This window comes from Dendrobium catenatum, unplaced genomic scaffold, assembly GCF_001605985.2.
Source record: "Dendrobium catenatum unplaced genomic scaffold, ASM160598v2 fragScaff_scaffold_621, whole genome shotgun sequence".
Classification (NCBI taxonomy): Eukaryota; Viridiplantae; Streptophyta; class Magnoliopsida; order Asparagales; family Orchidaceae; genus Dendrobium; species Dendrobium catenatum.
The window spans coordinates 7,936,849-7,954,614 of record NW_021319083.1 but is presented as its reverse complement, the minus strand read 5'-3'; the positions used below and the strand labels follow the sequence as shown (position 1 = coordinate 7,954,614).

Below are 17,766 nucleotides of genomic sequence, written 5' to 3'. Positions count from 1 at the left end.
GGTGTGTAGTGGGTTAGAGAGAGAAGAGAGGTGGTATTGTGGATGGAGGGAGGAGGTGTGTAGTGGGTTAGAGAGAGAAGAGAGGTGGTATTGTGGATGGAGGGAGGAGGTGTGTAGTGGGTTGAATGGGCTTGTTTAGAAAGTTAATGGGCAGCTGTAAGGAGAAAGAGAGGAGAGGTTCTAACCAACTCTGAGGAGGAATCGGGAAAATGCAGTGAGGAAGAAGCGGGTTGAGGGATGCTAGGGTCTTCACGTGTGCAGGCCGCCTAGGGAGATTGGATGTGAGTGACAAAGAGGGAGAGGGGATCGGCTGTGGTGTTTTCACGAGGTAGATCAATTCAACAAAGAGAGGCGGAATCAGGTTTCGGTACAAGCAATGGGTAGATCATCTGGTAGCACTCGATTTGGATGTGGTTCGGACATGAGCTTGTGGAGTTCGGTGAGATAGAACAGCGACGGGGATTTAGAATGGTTGTGTAAGAAGGGGTCAATTAGGATTGGTACAGTAGAGGAAGAGGTGCGAGGCAGTGGTCGGATGCGATGAAGGGTTGTATGATCGTGAAAGGAAGGTTGCTGGTGTTTGGGGAGGTAGTAAGGTTGGCTGGAGTCCGATGTGTGCAAGTATCGAACAGAGCGACAAGCAGAGAAGGACCATGTTCGGGAACAAGAGCCGAAGGCTCCTCTTCTCTTCCTTTTATTAATTAAGAGCAGAGCATAAAAAGAGCCCTAGCGACGTTGGCATGGGATTTGTAAGAAGTTTGAGGAGATATTTTCTTCTCTTATGTTTTTTATGTGGAGGTCAACATCGGTACCTCATCTCCCTCCATTGAAACCATGCCAGCGCCTTCCCATTAAGACATAGAGCTGCCGCCATTAGCCTCTCCCCTTCTGTCAACACATTCACCACAAAATATATATCCACTCTACAGATCAACCCATGAGCATCCTTGCCTTCAAAAACCGACATTTTCAGCTTCCTGACCTTCGAATCTTCCTCGCTCCAATTTACCCTTTCACCCCCCGTTCCTCCCATGAAGCGAGCATTGTGATCTCTCCCCGATTCCCTCTCCTTCCTTCTCCTTTCGTATCCCCTCTTCCTTCAAATTCAACCCGTCTGTTCTCTTATTCTCATTCACTCCTACCTTCATATTCCCTATCTATCCCCCTTCTCGGTAGAGACTCAAGGTGAGGTATTTCCTCCTCTCCTAAAATTCTCACCTCTTTGTCTTCCCTTGGCATGTCATCTTCCTGATTCTCCCTTGCTTCTGGCGGTGCCACTTTAGTTTGAAACTCATACATCCACTTCATCATCCCCTCTATATTCTCAAACCTTCCTTCCATCGTTAAAAAACACTCATTCAATAATCCCACATCTGTTTGCAGCTGCCCTACTTCCTCCTTTGACTTTCTTCCAATGCCTCAACTCTCCTCCCGACCATCAGTCCAAAAAACTTGCTCTGATACTAATTTAATAGGATTTGTGGATCAAATTAGCACCCAAAACAGCCACTAAAACAAAATCAGCACCAAACAGCATAAAAATAGCCAACAACCAAGAAAAAACATCAATGATATACATGAACAACATTAATAAAGCTGAAATAATAATCTTCAATCAAAAGAAACACAATATACAATTGATTCAATATTCGAGAGGTGAAACAGCTCTCCCCTAATTCCTAGCAACAACTAGGAACCCAAAACCACCCAAGAAAACTACTCTAGAGAATTATTTACATCATCCCCCAACATACAAACTTTCCCCCTTAAAAAGTCATAATCCCACCATAAATGCACCTCACATTTCCTCCAATGACCTCCTCTTAATCCTTCTCCTCATATAAGTTTAAAATGGGGGGATGGGACCCACAAAACAGGAGACTTTTGACTCCTAGAATTCCGCCTACCCACCCTAACCTGGAGTGGTGTCCACAGCCGCGTCAGATATCTAAGATTATAATGTAATTTTCAGGAGAAAGGTGTTTTTATGTGTATTTTTAGGGTGTTGATTACTTCCAAATTAGCCAACTTCAACTACATCAATTTATTGATGGTTTTTTGAGCTCCTATAAATCATGAATTGACCAGCAATGACAAAGCTAGCTAATGCAAGGGGTGGCCTTTCTTTGATTCGATAACATAATTTACATTTATGCAATGTTTATTTTATTTTCCAGATCTATATTAAGTTAATATGTCATTTCATTGAGTTATCTACCATTATGGAAAATTGCGCCAAAACTCTAAATGCAGTATTAACACGCAAATTCACTCATTTCAGAACAAAGGCAATTTGTTCATGCTTAACATCATAGAGCAGATCCTTCTAGAATCCTCGTTATCTATTGCTTGTAGTCTTGTACTAAAGTAGAAATTAATTTCTAGACCTCCAATTATTCAAAATATGACTTCAGAGTATTTCCCATACTTGCAATCTATAGAATTTAAATTGTCACATATGACTGTGAATGGACACTTGCCATACTTTATTAGCATAAAAAATCCTTTTGAGGAACGGACACATAATGAGAGAATTTATCACAACTCAATGCTAAGGTTATCACATGACTGTTGTGCACACAAATCAGATGGTTGTCTCAGGATCCAATGAAAAATCCATGCATGCTTCATTACATTCACTAACAAAAAAAGAATAATATTGCCAAATTATAGATATTGTGTATCCAAAGCAAGGTTTTATTAATCATGGAGAGCCGTAATGGTTATACAAGAACCATACAGTAAGAATGACAACTTTAAAATAAAATAACAAAGAATGACAGAACTACCATTTATATAAACGGTGGTACAAAAACTATACAACGAAGAATGATATAGCTAGAATATCTAAGAATGCAAAAGTTGGGTGCACAAAAATTCATGAATGCTTCATTACATTATGTAGATCGAACTAACTTACTGAAGAATTTCCATAATTCTTCAAGCACATAAGACACTGTACTCCTCCACCATCAAGCAGATCGAGCATAGACTTTGAAGCAATGCATCCACAATGTAGACGCTGCAAAAGATATGTTAATAACCGAAAGCAAAGAGACAAAATGAAACAGCAAGAAATGAAAATACATAACGTTTAAAAAAAACTGCACCTTGCCACAAAAAGCACATTCCCTCCATCCAGACTCCTTTTGGTGGAAACTTTCACAGAAAACTAGCTTCTCATATGCCAACCTAGATCGAGAGACAATTGTGCAACAATCATCAAGCAAGCTAATAGAAAGAGAATGATAAAACACAAAGAGAGGTTACCAAACAGGATTACTCCTAGCTTTTTAATTTTCTTAGATGACTGACCAGATCTTACTAAACAATGACCGCAGCACAGGAAAGTGTCCATAAATGAGACAATTGATAAACATTTATGAAATATTTAAGTGTTAATAACACTTTAACTCCATTGGTTATCATAACAAGCATATAGCCCTCATATGGTTTAAAAACATGCGGATAAGCTTCAATTATTTCCAAGCTTCTGAAAAATGGACCGAACAGAACCGGAAGAAGGAGAAGTTTAGGATTCAATTGGTTGGCCGGGGTTGAACTAGATAACATAATAAATATAAAAATTATTTAAATAAAATTTAAATAATAGAATGAGCATGAAATAATATAAATTTTTTATTAAAAAATGAATTGAATTCAAACATAAATAATATCTTATGTAATTTTAAATTTAAATATAATGATTAATGTCATTTACTTGGAACCATGTGAAATGCTTAGTTGGATTTTCTTTATTTAAAAATTAAACATTTTAAATTTAAATTAATTTGTTAAATTATGAATATTACTTAAATATGTTATTCTTTATGTATTAAATTATTTTATTTAATTGTTTAAATATTATTGAAATTGAATTAACCGGTTCAAGGAAACCGACATCGGTTCACTGGTTTGCCGGGGTTTTCGCTGATTCATCCCAATTTGATACAAAATCGGTTGTCAGGCTAAACCAAAATGACTTGTTGTAGACCGGTTCACGGTTGAACTGGTCAGACCGGCAGGGCATATACGATTTTTGAAACCCTGTTTATTTCTGCTAGTTATCTTTTCCATCCAAGATGATGACGAATAAGTCATTTTTGCTAAAGATACTTCAGGATAACTTTGATACAGAATCAACTTGACAATCAATATGACCTACCTTTTTTTTCAATATGACCTACTATGATACCAAATTTACTCGAGAATAATGATGCTGACCCAATAGGATTTTCTAAAGTTGTTCCAAAGGCAAAAGGTCTAGAAATTTTCTATGAGAACAAATCTAAGTATATGACAATAACAATAAGAAGATCAAGGAATGTAAAGGATCATCAATATCCTAATCTAATTTTCTATCGTATAAGCCTTCCTTCGCCTGTCTTTTCCACTGTTTGTTTGTCATTCCTCTTTATTTTTCCTCTGAACTCGCCGAATATTGTAAGGAAATTCACTGTAAACAACAAACCCGAGACGAAAACAGCAACAGGAGGTTTCAGTTTCCTCCCTAAATGATGTAATCAAGTATGATTCAAGGCATGTTGAATTCCTCGTCTTGGCGGAACAACTACAAGTAGAAATCAAGAAGAATAAAGTTAATGACTTTTAATCCTGGGACTGGGAATCAGTGAGATTTGGAGAGGAAGACATATAATAATTGATTCAAAGCCTAATTATTATTTATATTTATTACTATGTAATTCCCTGTAGCCGACCCCACGTAGTGGGATAAAGGCTTGATGTTGTTGTTGTTGTTGTTGTACTATGTAATTCCCTAACAAATAAATCAGAAAATTACATGAAAATTTAAATCTAGCCTAAAATAGAAAAGATTGATAATTCCTATCTATTTAGATAAGACAAGTTCCTATATAAATGCTTATCACATTCTTTGAAAATACCTAGAAGAATATTACTTAGAATTATCTGCTAAAATGAAGAAGATTTTTGGAGAGTTGTATTGATTCCATTAAATTCCTCCTAATTGGTTGCCCCACCTTTTAGGAAATTGAAATTTGGCTTGAATTCAGTCATGACTTTGCATGTGTTTATTGTCTTATCTACAACCTCCTTGTATGATGCCACAAGTTCTAATGGTATGGCATGAATTGTGGAATTAATTATGACTTCTTCAAAACTTGAAATAAACTCTTCATTTCAACATCCCTGTTTTTTGAATTTAAACAATGTAGACTTCTTATTTTCAACCTCTTTAGCACAAATTAAAATCCCACTATTATACCTGTTGAAGCACATTTTCGTGTCGACCTGACCCCGAGCGAGCCCGACTAGGCTCAATCGATTCGATCGAACGCATCTGAAGCAAAATCGGGCCCTGATTTGTTGAGATGAAATTTTAATTTCATCAAATTAGCCTCATTTTAATTAAATTAGATTTAATTTAATTTAATTAAAATCAAAACAAATCAAATCAAGCATAATCGAGCCTCGTCGAGCCAAATTCGACGTAATTCGACGCCAATTCAAGTCTAATTTTGTAAAATTGACTTGAACGGCCTTAAACGGACTCGAATCGACTCAAATCGGTTCGAATCGGTTCCAATTTGGGCTCAACATTATCCCAATTGATCCTTCCAAATCAGTCCTTGCATCCAACGGCTAGGATTTACCTGATTTTCAAATTTTGCGGCCGTTATTCGTCAAAACTTCGATTCCCACGGGCGGCTACAGCAGAGAGATCGCGGAGATCTCTTATCTCTTGCAGCAGAAGTCTCATCCTACGGCAAAATACTCGAGTAGGCATGGGCATGTCTGTCCCATATGGAGAGGGAGATCGAAAGGGGAGCCTCATTCGGCTCCCCCGTGCTTGTCCGTCCCGATCAAGAGAACAAAGAGAGCGGGAGAGAAGGAGCGAGAGAGAGGGAAGAAAAGAGAGAACCAAGCTTCTCTCTTGCTTAGGCGTATCCAGCCGAAGGGGAGAAGAGGGTCAGTTGATCCTCTGCGTGCGTATAGGAGACCCGATCGTGAGGAAAGAAGCAAGCATAGCCGAGAGGCTCTGTCCGTGCGTGCACCTACGTCCGATCAGGCGAGTGAGGAGCTCCAGGCGTCTACAGCTAGGTGCTTGTGGCGATCAAACAAGAGAGTCGAGCGAAACTAGGTACTGATTCAAGAGTTCGCTGATATCTTTCTCCTCTCTCTCTCAAGATCAGGAGCAAAGGGGCTGCTATAATGAGTCTCTATTGCAACAAGTGAAGGTAGGAAGCCTTTACTTCATTCCAAATTGTTAACCTTCAGATTATACCCAACAACAAGCAAAGAAAAAGAGAAATCAAAATTAAAAAAAAATCCACGTCATCCACAAAACCTGCAGGAATCCCGCTAACCTGCAAACGGTGCTGTTCGTGTATCATTCCCGGGATTCCAGCGCAAATCCTGCGACGTTGCCTCGATCGAACGACCACAGGCGTCGTTAAATAGAAGCCGAGCTCCTCATTCCCACTCCCTCTCCACGCTGCTCTCTCCCACGGCTTCCATTCGCACTCCAGCTTCTGCTCCAAACTCCCTTCCTCCTCCGACTCCACACACACAGAGCCGGAACTCTGTTCAGCTCCCGACACCCTATCCCGCCAATCTCCTCACTCAGCCGAACACAAACCCATCTGCCTTCCAAAATTTACCTCGGAACTTATTCAGTTAAAACTCCCTCGCCGAATAAAAAGAAAAAGCGAGCGGAGGCCGGGACCAAATTTTCGGAGCCCATAGATTTCTGGCGACTCCGCTGGGGATTGGTTTCTCTTTCCATCTTTGGCTAGTCGTCTCAGTATTATAGTAGCATCCATATCGATCTGTACTTAAAATTTTAAGTATCCTAAGAATGATCGTTCAAAAAAAAATTTTCATTGAGATAACGTATTTAGCAGTATTTTAGATTTATATTATTTGAATTGCTCGCTAATGTTATCTTCTCTTATTTTTGTGTTCTGTGCAAGTCTCTGCATTTTGAAAGTGCGGGGTGATGTATCAGATTCTGATTACTAACCCTTGCCTTTCATTTATGCAGATGGATCTACAGAACACCCCGATGACCGTCCAGCTGGGACGAGGAGCCAGGATTCAGCTGGCTAATGTTGTCATTGAGACCGGAAACACTGGAGCTACCATCCAATTCGATAGTGTTGACTTCCCTGCTATCGTTGCAAGAGCTTTCGAGGCTCCTACTCGTCGCACGCATCTGCCGGCGCTGCGACCCGTTAGTGAAGCTGTCACCCGTCGTGTGCATCTGCCGGCACAACGACCTGTTGCTGAAAATCCTCGTGGGAGGGTTTCTGTATTTGAAAGACTTTCTCAAACTGAGGCCCCATCAACCAAGAGGATTGTAGCTGACGGAAGAATCTCAGTGGTGACTGTCAACACCACTACTTTGCCGACAAGGTTATCTGCCCCTAGAGAATACAATGCTGAAGTCTCCTCATCTGGAGGGAGGCCTACGAGAAGACAAAGGAGAAAGATGAATGCTGAACTCCGAGCTCAGCAACAACAGCTCCCTATTCACCCTTTCAATCTGCCAACCCAGGTGCCTGAAGCCAATGTTCCTACCCGGAACAAGTTTTCTGATTTAAAATGGGTGAAGAGGAATAGCTCCACTGGTGAGCTAAAGAAGTCCTTCTGGGAGCAACGACGTGAAGTCCCAGTCCCTCCTAGGAGGAATGAACCTGAGACCTTATCAGCCCGGGTCTATCGGGTCTTGAAGACCGTGAAGGAGAAAGGTCTTAAGAAGAAGAAGTTCCAACGGCCTTTAGTGATCGAGGCCAGGAGAACCCCGCCAAGAGAACGTCTATCTGTTGTGGCGGAAAGAAGAGAAAGAAGGTATACCCCACGCGGTGAATATCGGGGTGTGACACCTGAACCATATGTTCAGGGATCCACCGCTGAAAGGTCCCGATGGAAAGGAAAACAAGTCTGGAGGCCAAAGCCTCGGAGAAATGAAAAGAAAGAAGAGAAGGAAGAACGGATTTGGGCGTGACATCCGGTTCTGCTTCCCGGAGATCCGCCCCCGTCAACAAACAACATCAGAAGTGGGCCCCTAAAAGGACCCATAATGACACTCCTTCCCGGAGATCCGCCCCCATCAACAAACAACATCAGGAGTGTCGGACGCGTGTTGTGTCGGATATTGCACGCCTCTTTGAGTAGAAGTGTCGGTGCATCATAGTTTATTAGCCTTTATTTGACATGAATACACTCCATCTTTATTTGCATATTTCATTAGTCCTACAATTATGAATTAGGATTTTAAGAGCTTCCTGAATCAAACTTTACCACGTTATTTTCCCCATTTCTGTAAAAAATAAAATCCCTAATAGTGCTTATCAACTCTCTCCGCCATCTCCGCCTCAATGAAAGAAGCAACTGTGGGTTCAACATCACACAACAAGAAGTGGCAAGAATGACATGAATCAACTCCTATCATTCTCACTATTCAGTTAAATAATTTTGCTCGCTTCCGTTTCCAAGAAGGATTTTCCTTATTGGTTTTTTTGTGCTTGTAGGAATCTGAGCTACTCATACTAGTACTTGCCTAGTATGTCCTCAAAATCATTGGCTTAGTCTTTGAACTCTACGAGCCAGTGCTTAATGGAGTTTTCCTTAGTATCTCTTTCTTCTAGATCTTGAAGCCATAGCTTGGATTGGATGGAAGATATGAATGCTCCCTCCATGGACTCTCCATTTCAAGAACGTGGGACAAAAAGAGAAGCAGCTGTGAAGATGTAGATAATAGTAGCATCCAAAACATGCCTTTTAACACTTAATTGAGAAGAAACTAAGAAGAAGTTAATTTTGATTATTCTAACAATCCCATATTTCATATTCAAGAACAAAGTGCCAAATTAGGAAATAGGGATGCAATCTTAAAGAAGGATATTCATAGAACTTTCCATTAAGGATGTTAACGTTCCACTACATTTAATCTCAACATTTTTTTTTTAATTTCTTATTTATTTTCTTATAAATGATGGAGAAAATACCAATTAAAAAAGAAGGGCTAAGTGATATAGATAGGTTTAGCATAGGCCAATTACATGATCTATGTTAAGGATAAATAACATTTAATTTTCTTAAATTATCAGTTAATTTTAATTCTTTTATTTTGATTTTTTTTTTGCATGAATGGATGTTAGTTATGATTTAAGGATATCAAAAAATGATAAAAGTTTCAAGTTAGTGAATTGTAGTCCAAGCGGATAGTCAAATGTTGCCATATCATATTGTCACCTCATCAAAGTCAAAGCCATTGCTTGCTTTGCCGGCCATTCCAGAGCCTCATGTACAGTACAAAATGTTGTTTCATCTTCCATTGGAGCATCATTCATTAGATTAGCAGCCCCATGTTTCCAAGGTGAAGTTCTGAAGCCTAAAGCTAGTTCCCCTGCAGGACAACTAAGCAGTCTAGCCACCCTTTCCTCTTCTAGTGATGCTATGTATTCTTCAATGCTTGTAATGTCTACATAAATTAAGAATGTTGTAATGAAAGAATATTTTGAAGAATAGAAATCAGTTGGAAGAAATTATCTTCATCCTTGGTGTTTGTTTGATGATAGCAGATTGGTTCCTCTTCTTGTGATTTTGTATTCTTTAATGCTTATAATGTCTATATCTATCAAGAGTGATGTAATGAAAGAATGTTTTGAAGAACTGAAATCAGTTTGAATAAAATTCTTTGGCAGTTTTTAAGATGACAATACATCGACTCCTAGTTTAGTGGCTTGGATTCTTGGAACACCCATTTTGGTGAGAGATTATTATTTTTGTTATTTGCATTTAATTTTGATTTCTTGATATTATGCTCACTACATTCCTATCTATTGATCTGGAGTTGCTCTCTTAGATGCCACATTCCTACAATAAGTAATCACAAAAAATTAATGCTTCACAAAATCCATCCAAACTTGACTACTTAGCCTTCCTTTTAACACTATGCGCCAAAACCTTTACACAATCACCTCAAACTATTAGTTATGTATGGAATATGATTGTGTCAATCAATTGAGTTGTAATGTTAACTCAGACCTTAATTTCGTCAGTCGAGCCAGGGGGGGTTAAAGGGGGCCTACTCCTGCTTTGGGTTCAGGGCATTGCCCGAAAAAAAATTTTCCCACACAATCGTATAGCATAGTATACTCTAGTTTTGCAGCACTATATGCTTCTACTGATCGGGGATAAAGAGCGAAGCGCCACGGTGCTCCAAACTCTTGCACTACAATGCTGCCAGTCAGGTTAGAGACAGAGAGTATAGCGCAGCAACATTGCGAGCTAGGTTGGGCAGTTTTCTTTCTCAATTTTCATGTCTGACTTGGAGGGTTACATCTTTGGGGTGGTTTATGAGAGTTTCTTTGTCAATTCTGTGAAGAACCTGTATGTGAAGAGTAAAGAGAGATGATGAGAGAGTAAGAGAGAAAGAGATCTGTATAATTTCTCCCAATTTTCATAGTGGATTTTTTAGTGTGAAGTGCTCCATTGCTTTTTCCTAATTTCAGGATTTTTCACATTAAATCCTAATATTCTTTCTTTTCCTCTGCATTTTCTTTCTTTTTTTATTTTGTTTTGTGGTGTTTATTCCCATCAAAAACAACTCATAAACTCTCTTCCTAATATCCTAAGCATTCTAAGGAATATTCACATATTATATCTCCCAACCTAACCCCATCTTAAATCCCATGTAAAATCAACGAGTCAAAATAACCCAAATCCAAGAACTGAGAGAGCATTCAACCGCTCTAGAAAGAGGTCCTTCCAAAGACCACCAATTTCCAATAGACCCTCATATATACCCCCACATCAAATAAATTTACTCAACTTCACCTTCCACCTTTAATCCCAATATATACCCATGCATCACTAAAGTTGTGATCAACTTGTTGGACCACAAGGTTGTTGGTGCATAGAGCTTGAGCATAACATAAAATGATCAGTGTAGTGAGCTCACATGCACCACAAGGAAGTGCATGTGTGAGGAGCAAGCTCACACATGCTCATAGTATACGAGCTTACACAAAGGATATTGCTATGCATGGGCTCCCCCTAATAAGTAACAGTTCATCACTAGATCTATTAATACAAAAATTACACTTCATATATTTAATTTTAGATATACTCAAACAAAAACATTTAAACTCTAAGGTTGACCTCCATAATTCAAATTTTTCATCAACTCCCTCTCCAGTTTTATCAATAAAAAGAATGTCATCAGCAAAAAGCACACACCAAGGTACATCCTCTTAAAAATGTCAAGTAAATACATCAACAGTTAAAGCAAAAAGATAAGGGCTTAAAGTTTTCCTTGATGTAAACCAGCTAAAATAGAAAAATATTTGGTCAAATCACCTTGTGTTTGAACACAAGTAATTGTTCCTCTATTCATATCCTCAATGACTTGAATATAAGCATTATTAACACCTTTCTTTTCTAGAACTTTCTAGAGTATTTCTCTGGATAAATTATCACATGTTTTCTCTAAATTAATAAATATCATGAAGATTTTTCTTACTCTCTCTATAATTCTCAATGTAATCTCTGAACAAATATACAGCGTCCATAGTAAACCTACTCAACATGAATCCAAATTGATTTGGAGAAACCTATGCTCAATTACTCCCTCGATAATTTTAAAGTATGTCACATTAACTTAATTACTCTATAATTTGTACACTCTTGTGCATCACCTTTATTCTTAAAAAAAAGAGCCAAAACACTCCTATACTCATCCAACAACTTTTTAGTCTTCAAAATAATATTAAAAAGTTTAGTATATCAAAAAATTCCTTGATCTTCTAAACATTTTCACACGTCTATTAGAATATCATCATGTTCGACTACTTTTCCACATAACATTTTTTTCAAGACTCTCAAACTTTAGTTTTACTAAGACAATAATAAAAATAAAAATCTTTTTTTTCATTTTGGGTGTTAAGATCATTAAAGTCAATCAATTCTAATAACCTTCATTGAAAAGTCTATCGAAATATCCGATTCACCTATGCTAATATCCTCTTCTAAGAAAATCACTTTTTAATCTTCATCATTAATGCACTTCACTTAAACTAAATTCTTACTTTTCTTATATATTTGCTTGCCCTACTTATAAATATATATTTTGCTCTCCTTAGTATTTAATCTACAATATAAATCACTAAAAGCTAAATTCTTTGAATCATATTTTGCTAACTTATACTCCTTATGGGCCCCTTTACATCTTTTACAAATTTCTAAGCTTTTACATCCAAACTAATTTTTATAACAAAATTTCTTATTTTCTATCTTTTCTTGTATATTTTGATACTACCACCAACTATTTTTACAATTAAGAGATTTTTCATTTGTTTTTTCAAGCACATACTTTGCAACATTCTTAATCTCATTAGGATTTCTTTTCACATAACATTAGCTTCCAATAGCAATAACCCAAATCTTAAGATCTTAAATTTTATTCTAAAAAATATTTGTATTTGCCTTCTTTAAATACCTCCATCTAATCTTAAGATAATATTTTATTTTATTTTTTTCATTTTTCACCTCTTCATCTAAAAGTCCAAAACTAATAAGCGACGCTAAGTACATAAACTTTTACTTAGAATGGCTTTCTAATCTTTGCAACCTAAATGATCTATTCTTTTTTTATAAGAAATTAATCAATTTTAGTTTACTATGTCCATTCAAGTAATGAGATGCTTCTCTTTTTTCCTAAATAAAATATTAGCAATTACAAAATTATATGTTATAGCAAAAGCTAATATGTTGAGTACTATAGCAGACTATCCAACCAAATTACTTATTTATGCCACTCTTTTTAGCGTTATAATTTAATTTCAATATAAAAAATGTTTAAATTACATTTATTTTCCTTAAAAAACTTGTACCGAGACATTCTTATCATTTTCAGTATGAAACTTGGAGTTTATTGATTCAGGAAATAAGAAGACATTGTCACTAAAAAAATGCCGCTTTTAGACAAAACACAATTAGCATATCTTTATACAGCGTGCAACATGTTAAATGAGTTTTGATGAAGTAGCAAAAAACTACTGCAAGAGTATACAGTCAGCATAGCAATGAACAAGGATCTTAGCGCACATTTGTATGTGAAATCAGCAATGAGCACAGATACAGGGACAGAGATCCCAGGTTCCCATAGCACCGAAACAAAAATCCATTATAATCTTAAGTCAAAATTTCAAAATTTCCACGGAAAATAAGTTTGAATTTCTAATAGGAACTAACAAAGATTCAAATAAGTCATCACTACACAAAAGAGGTAAGTTGGAAGATAAGAATCCAATAGAAAAGAAATTGTCTAAAAATGGATGCCCTATCAGTCCAAATAACCAACATACCCAAACGTAATTTATGAAGCCAAAAATGCATTACTATAAGCAAGACATTTTCTTGATCCGTCCAAATTTAGTAAAAAGGGAGATTATTTACCCGCACTTATCGCATAACGTGGCAAATCCGCCCGATCTCAGCAGCCAACCCTTCCTCCATACTGCACCCGCCGCCGCCGCCGCCCCACAAACACCGTTCATGCATCGCTTCGTCGACATCCTTTCCACCTCCAATCCACCTGCCGATCAAATCTCCCACCACAACACCGAGAATCACCGAACCCTAGCTACCAGCAGTCATAACACGAAGAAACCCCAGCAACTGCTAGCTCACTTTGAAAGCCACCAAGACAACTTTCCCTTTCCTGGATCCACTTCTCAAACTTCTTCCACACGAGGAAACCCTTCACCTTTCGCTTCACTATCTTCACCCGGAACTTCGGCGGAGCTTCCCCAAATCCAACGCCGGCGCCTGCCTCTCTTCCGGTAGGTGGCGAAGATCACAGTCGCGTATTCATAGAACAAAGAAATACGAAAAACATCTTCATGCAAGCGAAGAAAAGCTGCCTTAACTCCCCAATAGATCAAAGAGGGCCAAAAAACAAAACTTGATATGCATGCACGATCTTCATCATGCTCTGGTCTTCCAATAGCTTCTCACTCCTCTCACTCCACCGGTTATTCTAAATTCCAGCAGGTGGAGAAATAAATAGACTATAAGCAAATAAATTAAGAAAAATTTGCATTTGCCACCCTATCTTTTAAGAATTTTGAACCTCTCATCAAGATAATCGAGTGCGAGCTCTGTGCTTTAATTTATATATTCTTCTTTTTTATGTTATTGGAATCGAACGGCAGATGGTAATTGAAAAAGGAGTCCTAACATATACCTTAATATAAAATAGAAAGGCACTAATCCATCTAATTCCACTAGACTAGTAGAGCCCTCTTGAAAGAGAATTTTAATTTCATATGCCTCTATTCTAAGAGAATTTTGTATAAACATAATTGTTCTTTGTTTTAAGAAAATTTAATTTTATATTTTTATTTTACTTATGATCGGAAAAATATGCTCTTTCGTTGTTTTACTCTATGAAAAATTTTGCACGAACCCTTGCTCTAGGCTGCAGGTACTTTTTAAAATTTATTGTAATCAAAATTGATTCAAAAAAAAAATTGAATAATGTTTGAGATCATATGTGATAATAATTAAATCTATGCACAAACATTATTGGAACCTTAATCGAATAAGAATTGACATTACTTAAAGAGATTTTTTATCATAGTTCGAATAAAATATTTTTGAAAATTTTATAAAATAGTTGAATTGAATGTTCCAATAAGATTTGTATGATGCTCGAACATTTTTTGAACTTGTTAAATAATAAAGTATAATACAACATATTGCAGTTACAACACGATATATTAAAAGATAGATGTCATAGAGAATAGAATTACAATAAAATGTATTACATTAAATAAAAATAATTATAATATTTTACAACAATATATTGAGTTTAATCACAATAGTTATATTACGCCAGATAAAAACTTTGATGAAATTAAGTAAAATCATAACATCTATAAAATAGCACAATTGAATTACTCCTTATAACGCTTCTTTTGGGATAATTTTTTACCATTATTTTTTTGCTTCATTCAAAAAAAAAATTGTACAAGAAGTTGTAGAAAGCATTAAAAAAGCTGTCACAAACAAAGCCAAAGTCGTAGATAAGCTTTATAGTATTGAAGTGCTCAACTTTGAAAATATATATATATCACTATGAAGTGTTCAAATCCGATTATATAAATATCAACATAAAATGCCTAAAACTAACCACTTCACAAAATTTTCTCTTAAAGATTATCAAGATTGAAACAGTTCTAATCAAGCAATAGTATGTGTATTTTCAATTATAATTGTGAGTTCATACCAATAAGCTGGAAATTAAAGAAGTGGTCAAAATTATTTTAAGAAAATATGTAAAATCAAAAGATCAATTTTTGGATTGATGTTTAACAGTACATCCATTGATGAGTACAAAATTCAGTTGACATAAATAATATTCAATAGCTTATACTTAACACAATGATGTCATTGGCCTAAAATTGCTTAATAATTTTCTCCATCACACTTTAGCTCTCTATGTGAACTGAGTCATGTAATGGCGCTCGATAGGTACGATTAGAGCAGACAACTATATGTATAGCAAGACAACTCAAATGAGACAATCTCAAAAAAAGCCAGAGAGTGCAAATAATAATTTTTTTCTTTATTTGAAATTTTCTTCGGATAATAATTGAATCTTGATCAATCCTATCATAAGTTGTCGGACAATATTTCAATATTTATCAAAACTTTACAAACCTTTATCAAATAGTTTTGAATCATGATTCAAGCTTCTTTGACTATTATTCAAACCTTGCTTTGAAACACAAGCAAGCTTTGAAGAAAGTTGATCATGAGCCAAGCTTATTTTGACCAAGATCAGAATAATTTTCATGTAATGCTTGAAGATGCTAATCTGATGTCTAATATTATAATGGAATTAGGAATCACATTGTAAATATATAATATTATCATAGATGAAAACATTGTCAAACACATAATATCAATAAACTTCAAAGAAAATTTTTAGCAAGTTAGATGTGGAGACAAAGAACTTTATTTGAAAATCATTATTTGTGAATGAGAGTCACCATATAAGAAAAATACGCTAAGAACAAGAATGGTTAATCAACTTCTTTCTCAAAAAGATCACTTATATAATTATCGAGCATCTCTTCAAATTATGGGAGTATTTTGATCCAAATGAAATTTTATGTATAATTTCCCCAAGAAATAAAATAATGGGCATGTTTCCTTAATTTTGAGTATTATGGAAGATGAAATAAGCATAGAAGTTTCCTCCATTTCAAAATACCCTACTTTGACATATATCATATTATGTAGGATAAATGACATATCGTCTTTCTCTTTTGACTTGCTTCATTATTGTCATCATCTTGCCTTCATTAGATATTACTTCGCTTGAGAGGATCCCACCAATTAAGTTGGATTCTTCTCATTCATCACTTACTTTAGCAAACAAGGTTTTTTATTTTGACATTACCATTATGTATAACAAATTAGATCATTTTGAACAAGTTCTAGTACTGAGCTAGATAGAGCTTCAAAGAGTGTGCTTTGATACTTATTAAAACATATACATGAACAATATCCATATTTTATTCAAACTATAATCGATTTTGATTCGAGAGTATCAAATAATATATTTTTTTATTGTTACTTGAATAATCATCAAAACTTGCTTGATCATTCGAACAAGGTTCGATCATAGTTCATGCAAATGTTTTAACAATATGATTATATCTTCAAACGTAGTTCAATCATGGGTTAAAGAATACTCAAATATTGTTTGACCTTTGTTCCAACATATTTCAATCAATGTTCAAATATGTGTGAATGATATTTGAATATGATTTGATTCATGATCGAACAATGTTAAAATGCCAATGATGTTAAACATTGATCAAATATTTTCTAAAGGTAAATAAAGTATTAACATTCTTTTATTGTTTGAAGGAAATTGGAAAGAAGACAAGCAAGTTGGATGGAAGTGCACCAAAAAATAGACCAAATAATTAATACTACAAAGAAGTGTTTTTATAGAAGATCTCATGGATCTTATGTACAAAGGTATAGAAGTTGATAAAAAATCAATTTAATTTAAATTTGGAAAAAATTTACCAGTTTGATGGAGCATGATTAATAATTTCAATTCCTCAAATTGAACTATTTACATATTATGTTATTTCATTCTTCTTGAATGACCTTTATCATTTAGTATCGATCACCCGTATTTATGCTTATTGCTACTAAGAAGATTTTAATTGTGGTTCATTGTACCAAAAACAATTTTGTAAATATCAATTAGTTCACCATATTTAGCTTGCGTGGGTGATGATGTAGACATACCACATGTAGAGATAGGTGATAATATAAAGGAAGGATACATAAGAGTTGATGATGCTTTGGACATACATGCTATAGATGATAGTGATTCCATGAATACCTCTATGCTAAAACATCAATTCAAGATTAATTATAACCCCAATTTTATGATCTCCCCTTAAACTAGCAAATGGATAAAATCTTCTAATTCCTTATGTATCTTAGGAATAAAGGTAGCTGTTAATTTAAGTCATGTAGAACACATAGATAACTCACATCTTATAAGGGCTAGTGTTGGAAAGCACCTATAATTCAATGGCTACTAATATAATATCATCATATTTATGTTTGTCTCTTGCTCAATATTAAGTTAGGTAGCTCTTTGAGAACAAAAAGGAGCTAAAACGAAGGTTACATATTCCTATAATAAAAAAGAATTTTCAATTCAAGGTGAAGAAATTGGGTAAA

The 17,766-nt window shown here is 35.7% G+C and overlaps 1 protein-coding gene across 2 annotated transcripts in view; it reads right to left on the bottom strand.

The window, feature by feature from the left end:
• The window catches only part of LOC110114940 (B3 domain-containing protein Os07g0679700), a 68,718-nt gene extending 54,681 nt beyond the window's left edge, over positions 1-14,037 (bottom strand). Inside the window, exons 1-3 of one of the 2 annotated variants that reach the window (XM_020848005.2) lie at positions 13,444-14,037; positions 3,111-3,192; positions 2,921-3,022 (exon numbers count right to left, since the gene is read on the bottom strand). In XM_020848005.2, coding sequence (XP_020703664.1) covers positions 2,921-3,022; positions 3,111-3,192; positions 13,444-13,562 — 303 coding nt within the window. In that variant the 5' untranslated portion in view covers positions 13,563-14,037. The remainder of the gene's footprint in view (positions 1-2,920; positions 3,023-3,110; positions 3,193-13,443) is intronic. The other variant, XM_020848014.2, reaches the window with a different exon arrangement.
• Between the last annotated feature and the right edge of the window lie 3,729 nt (positions 14,038-17,766).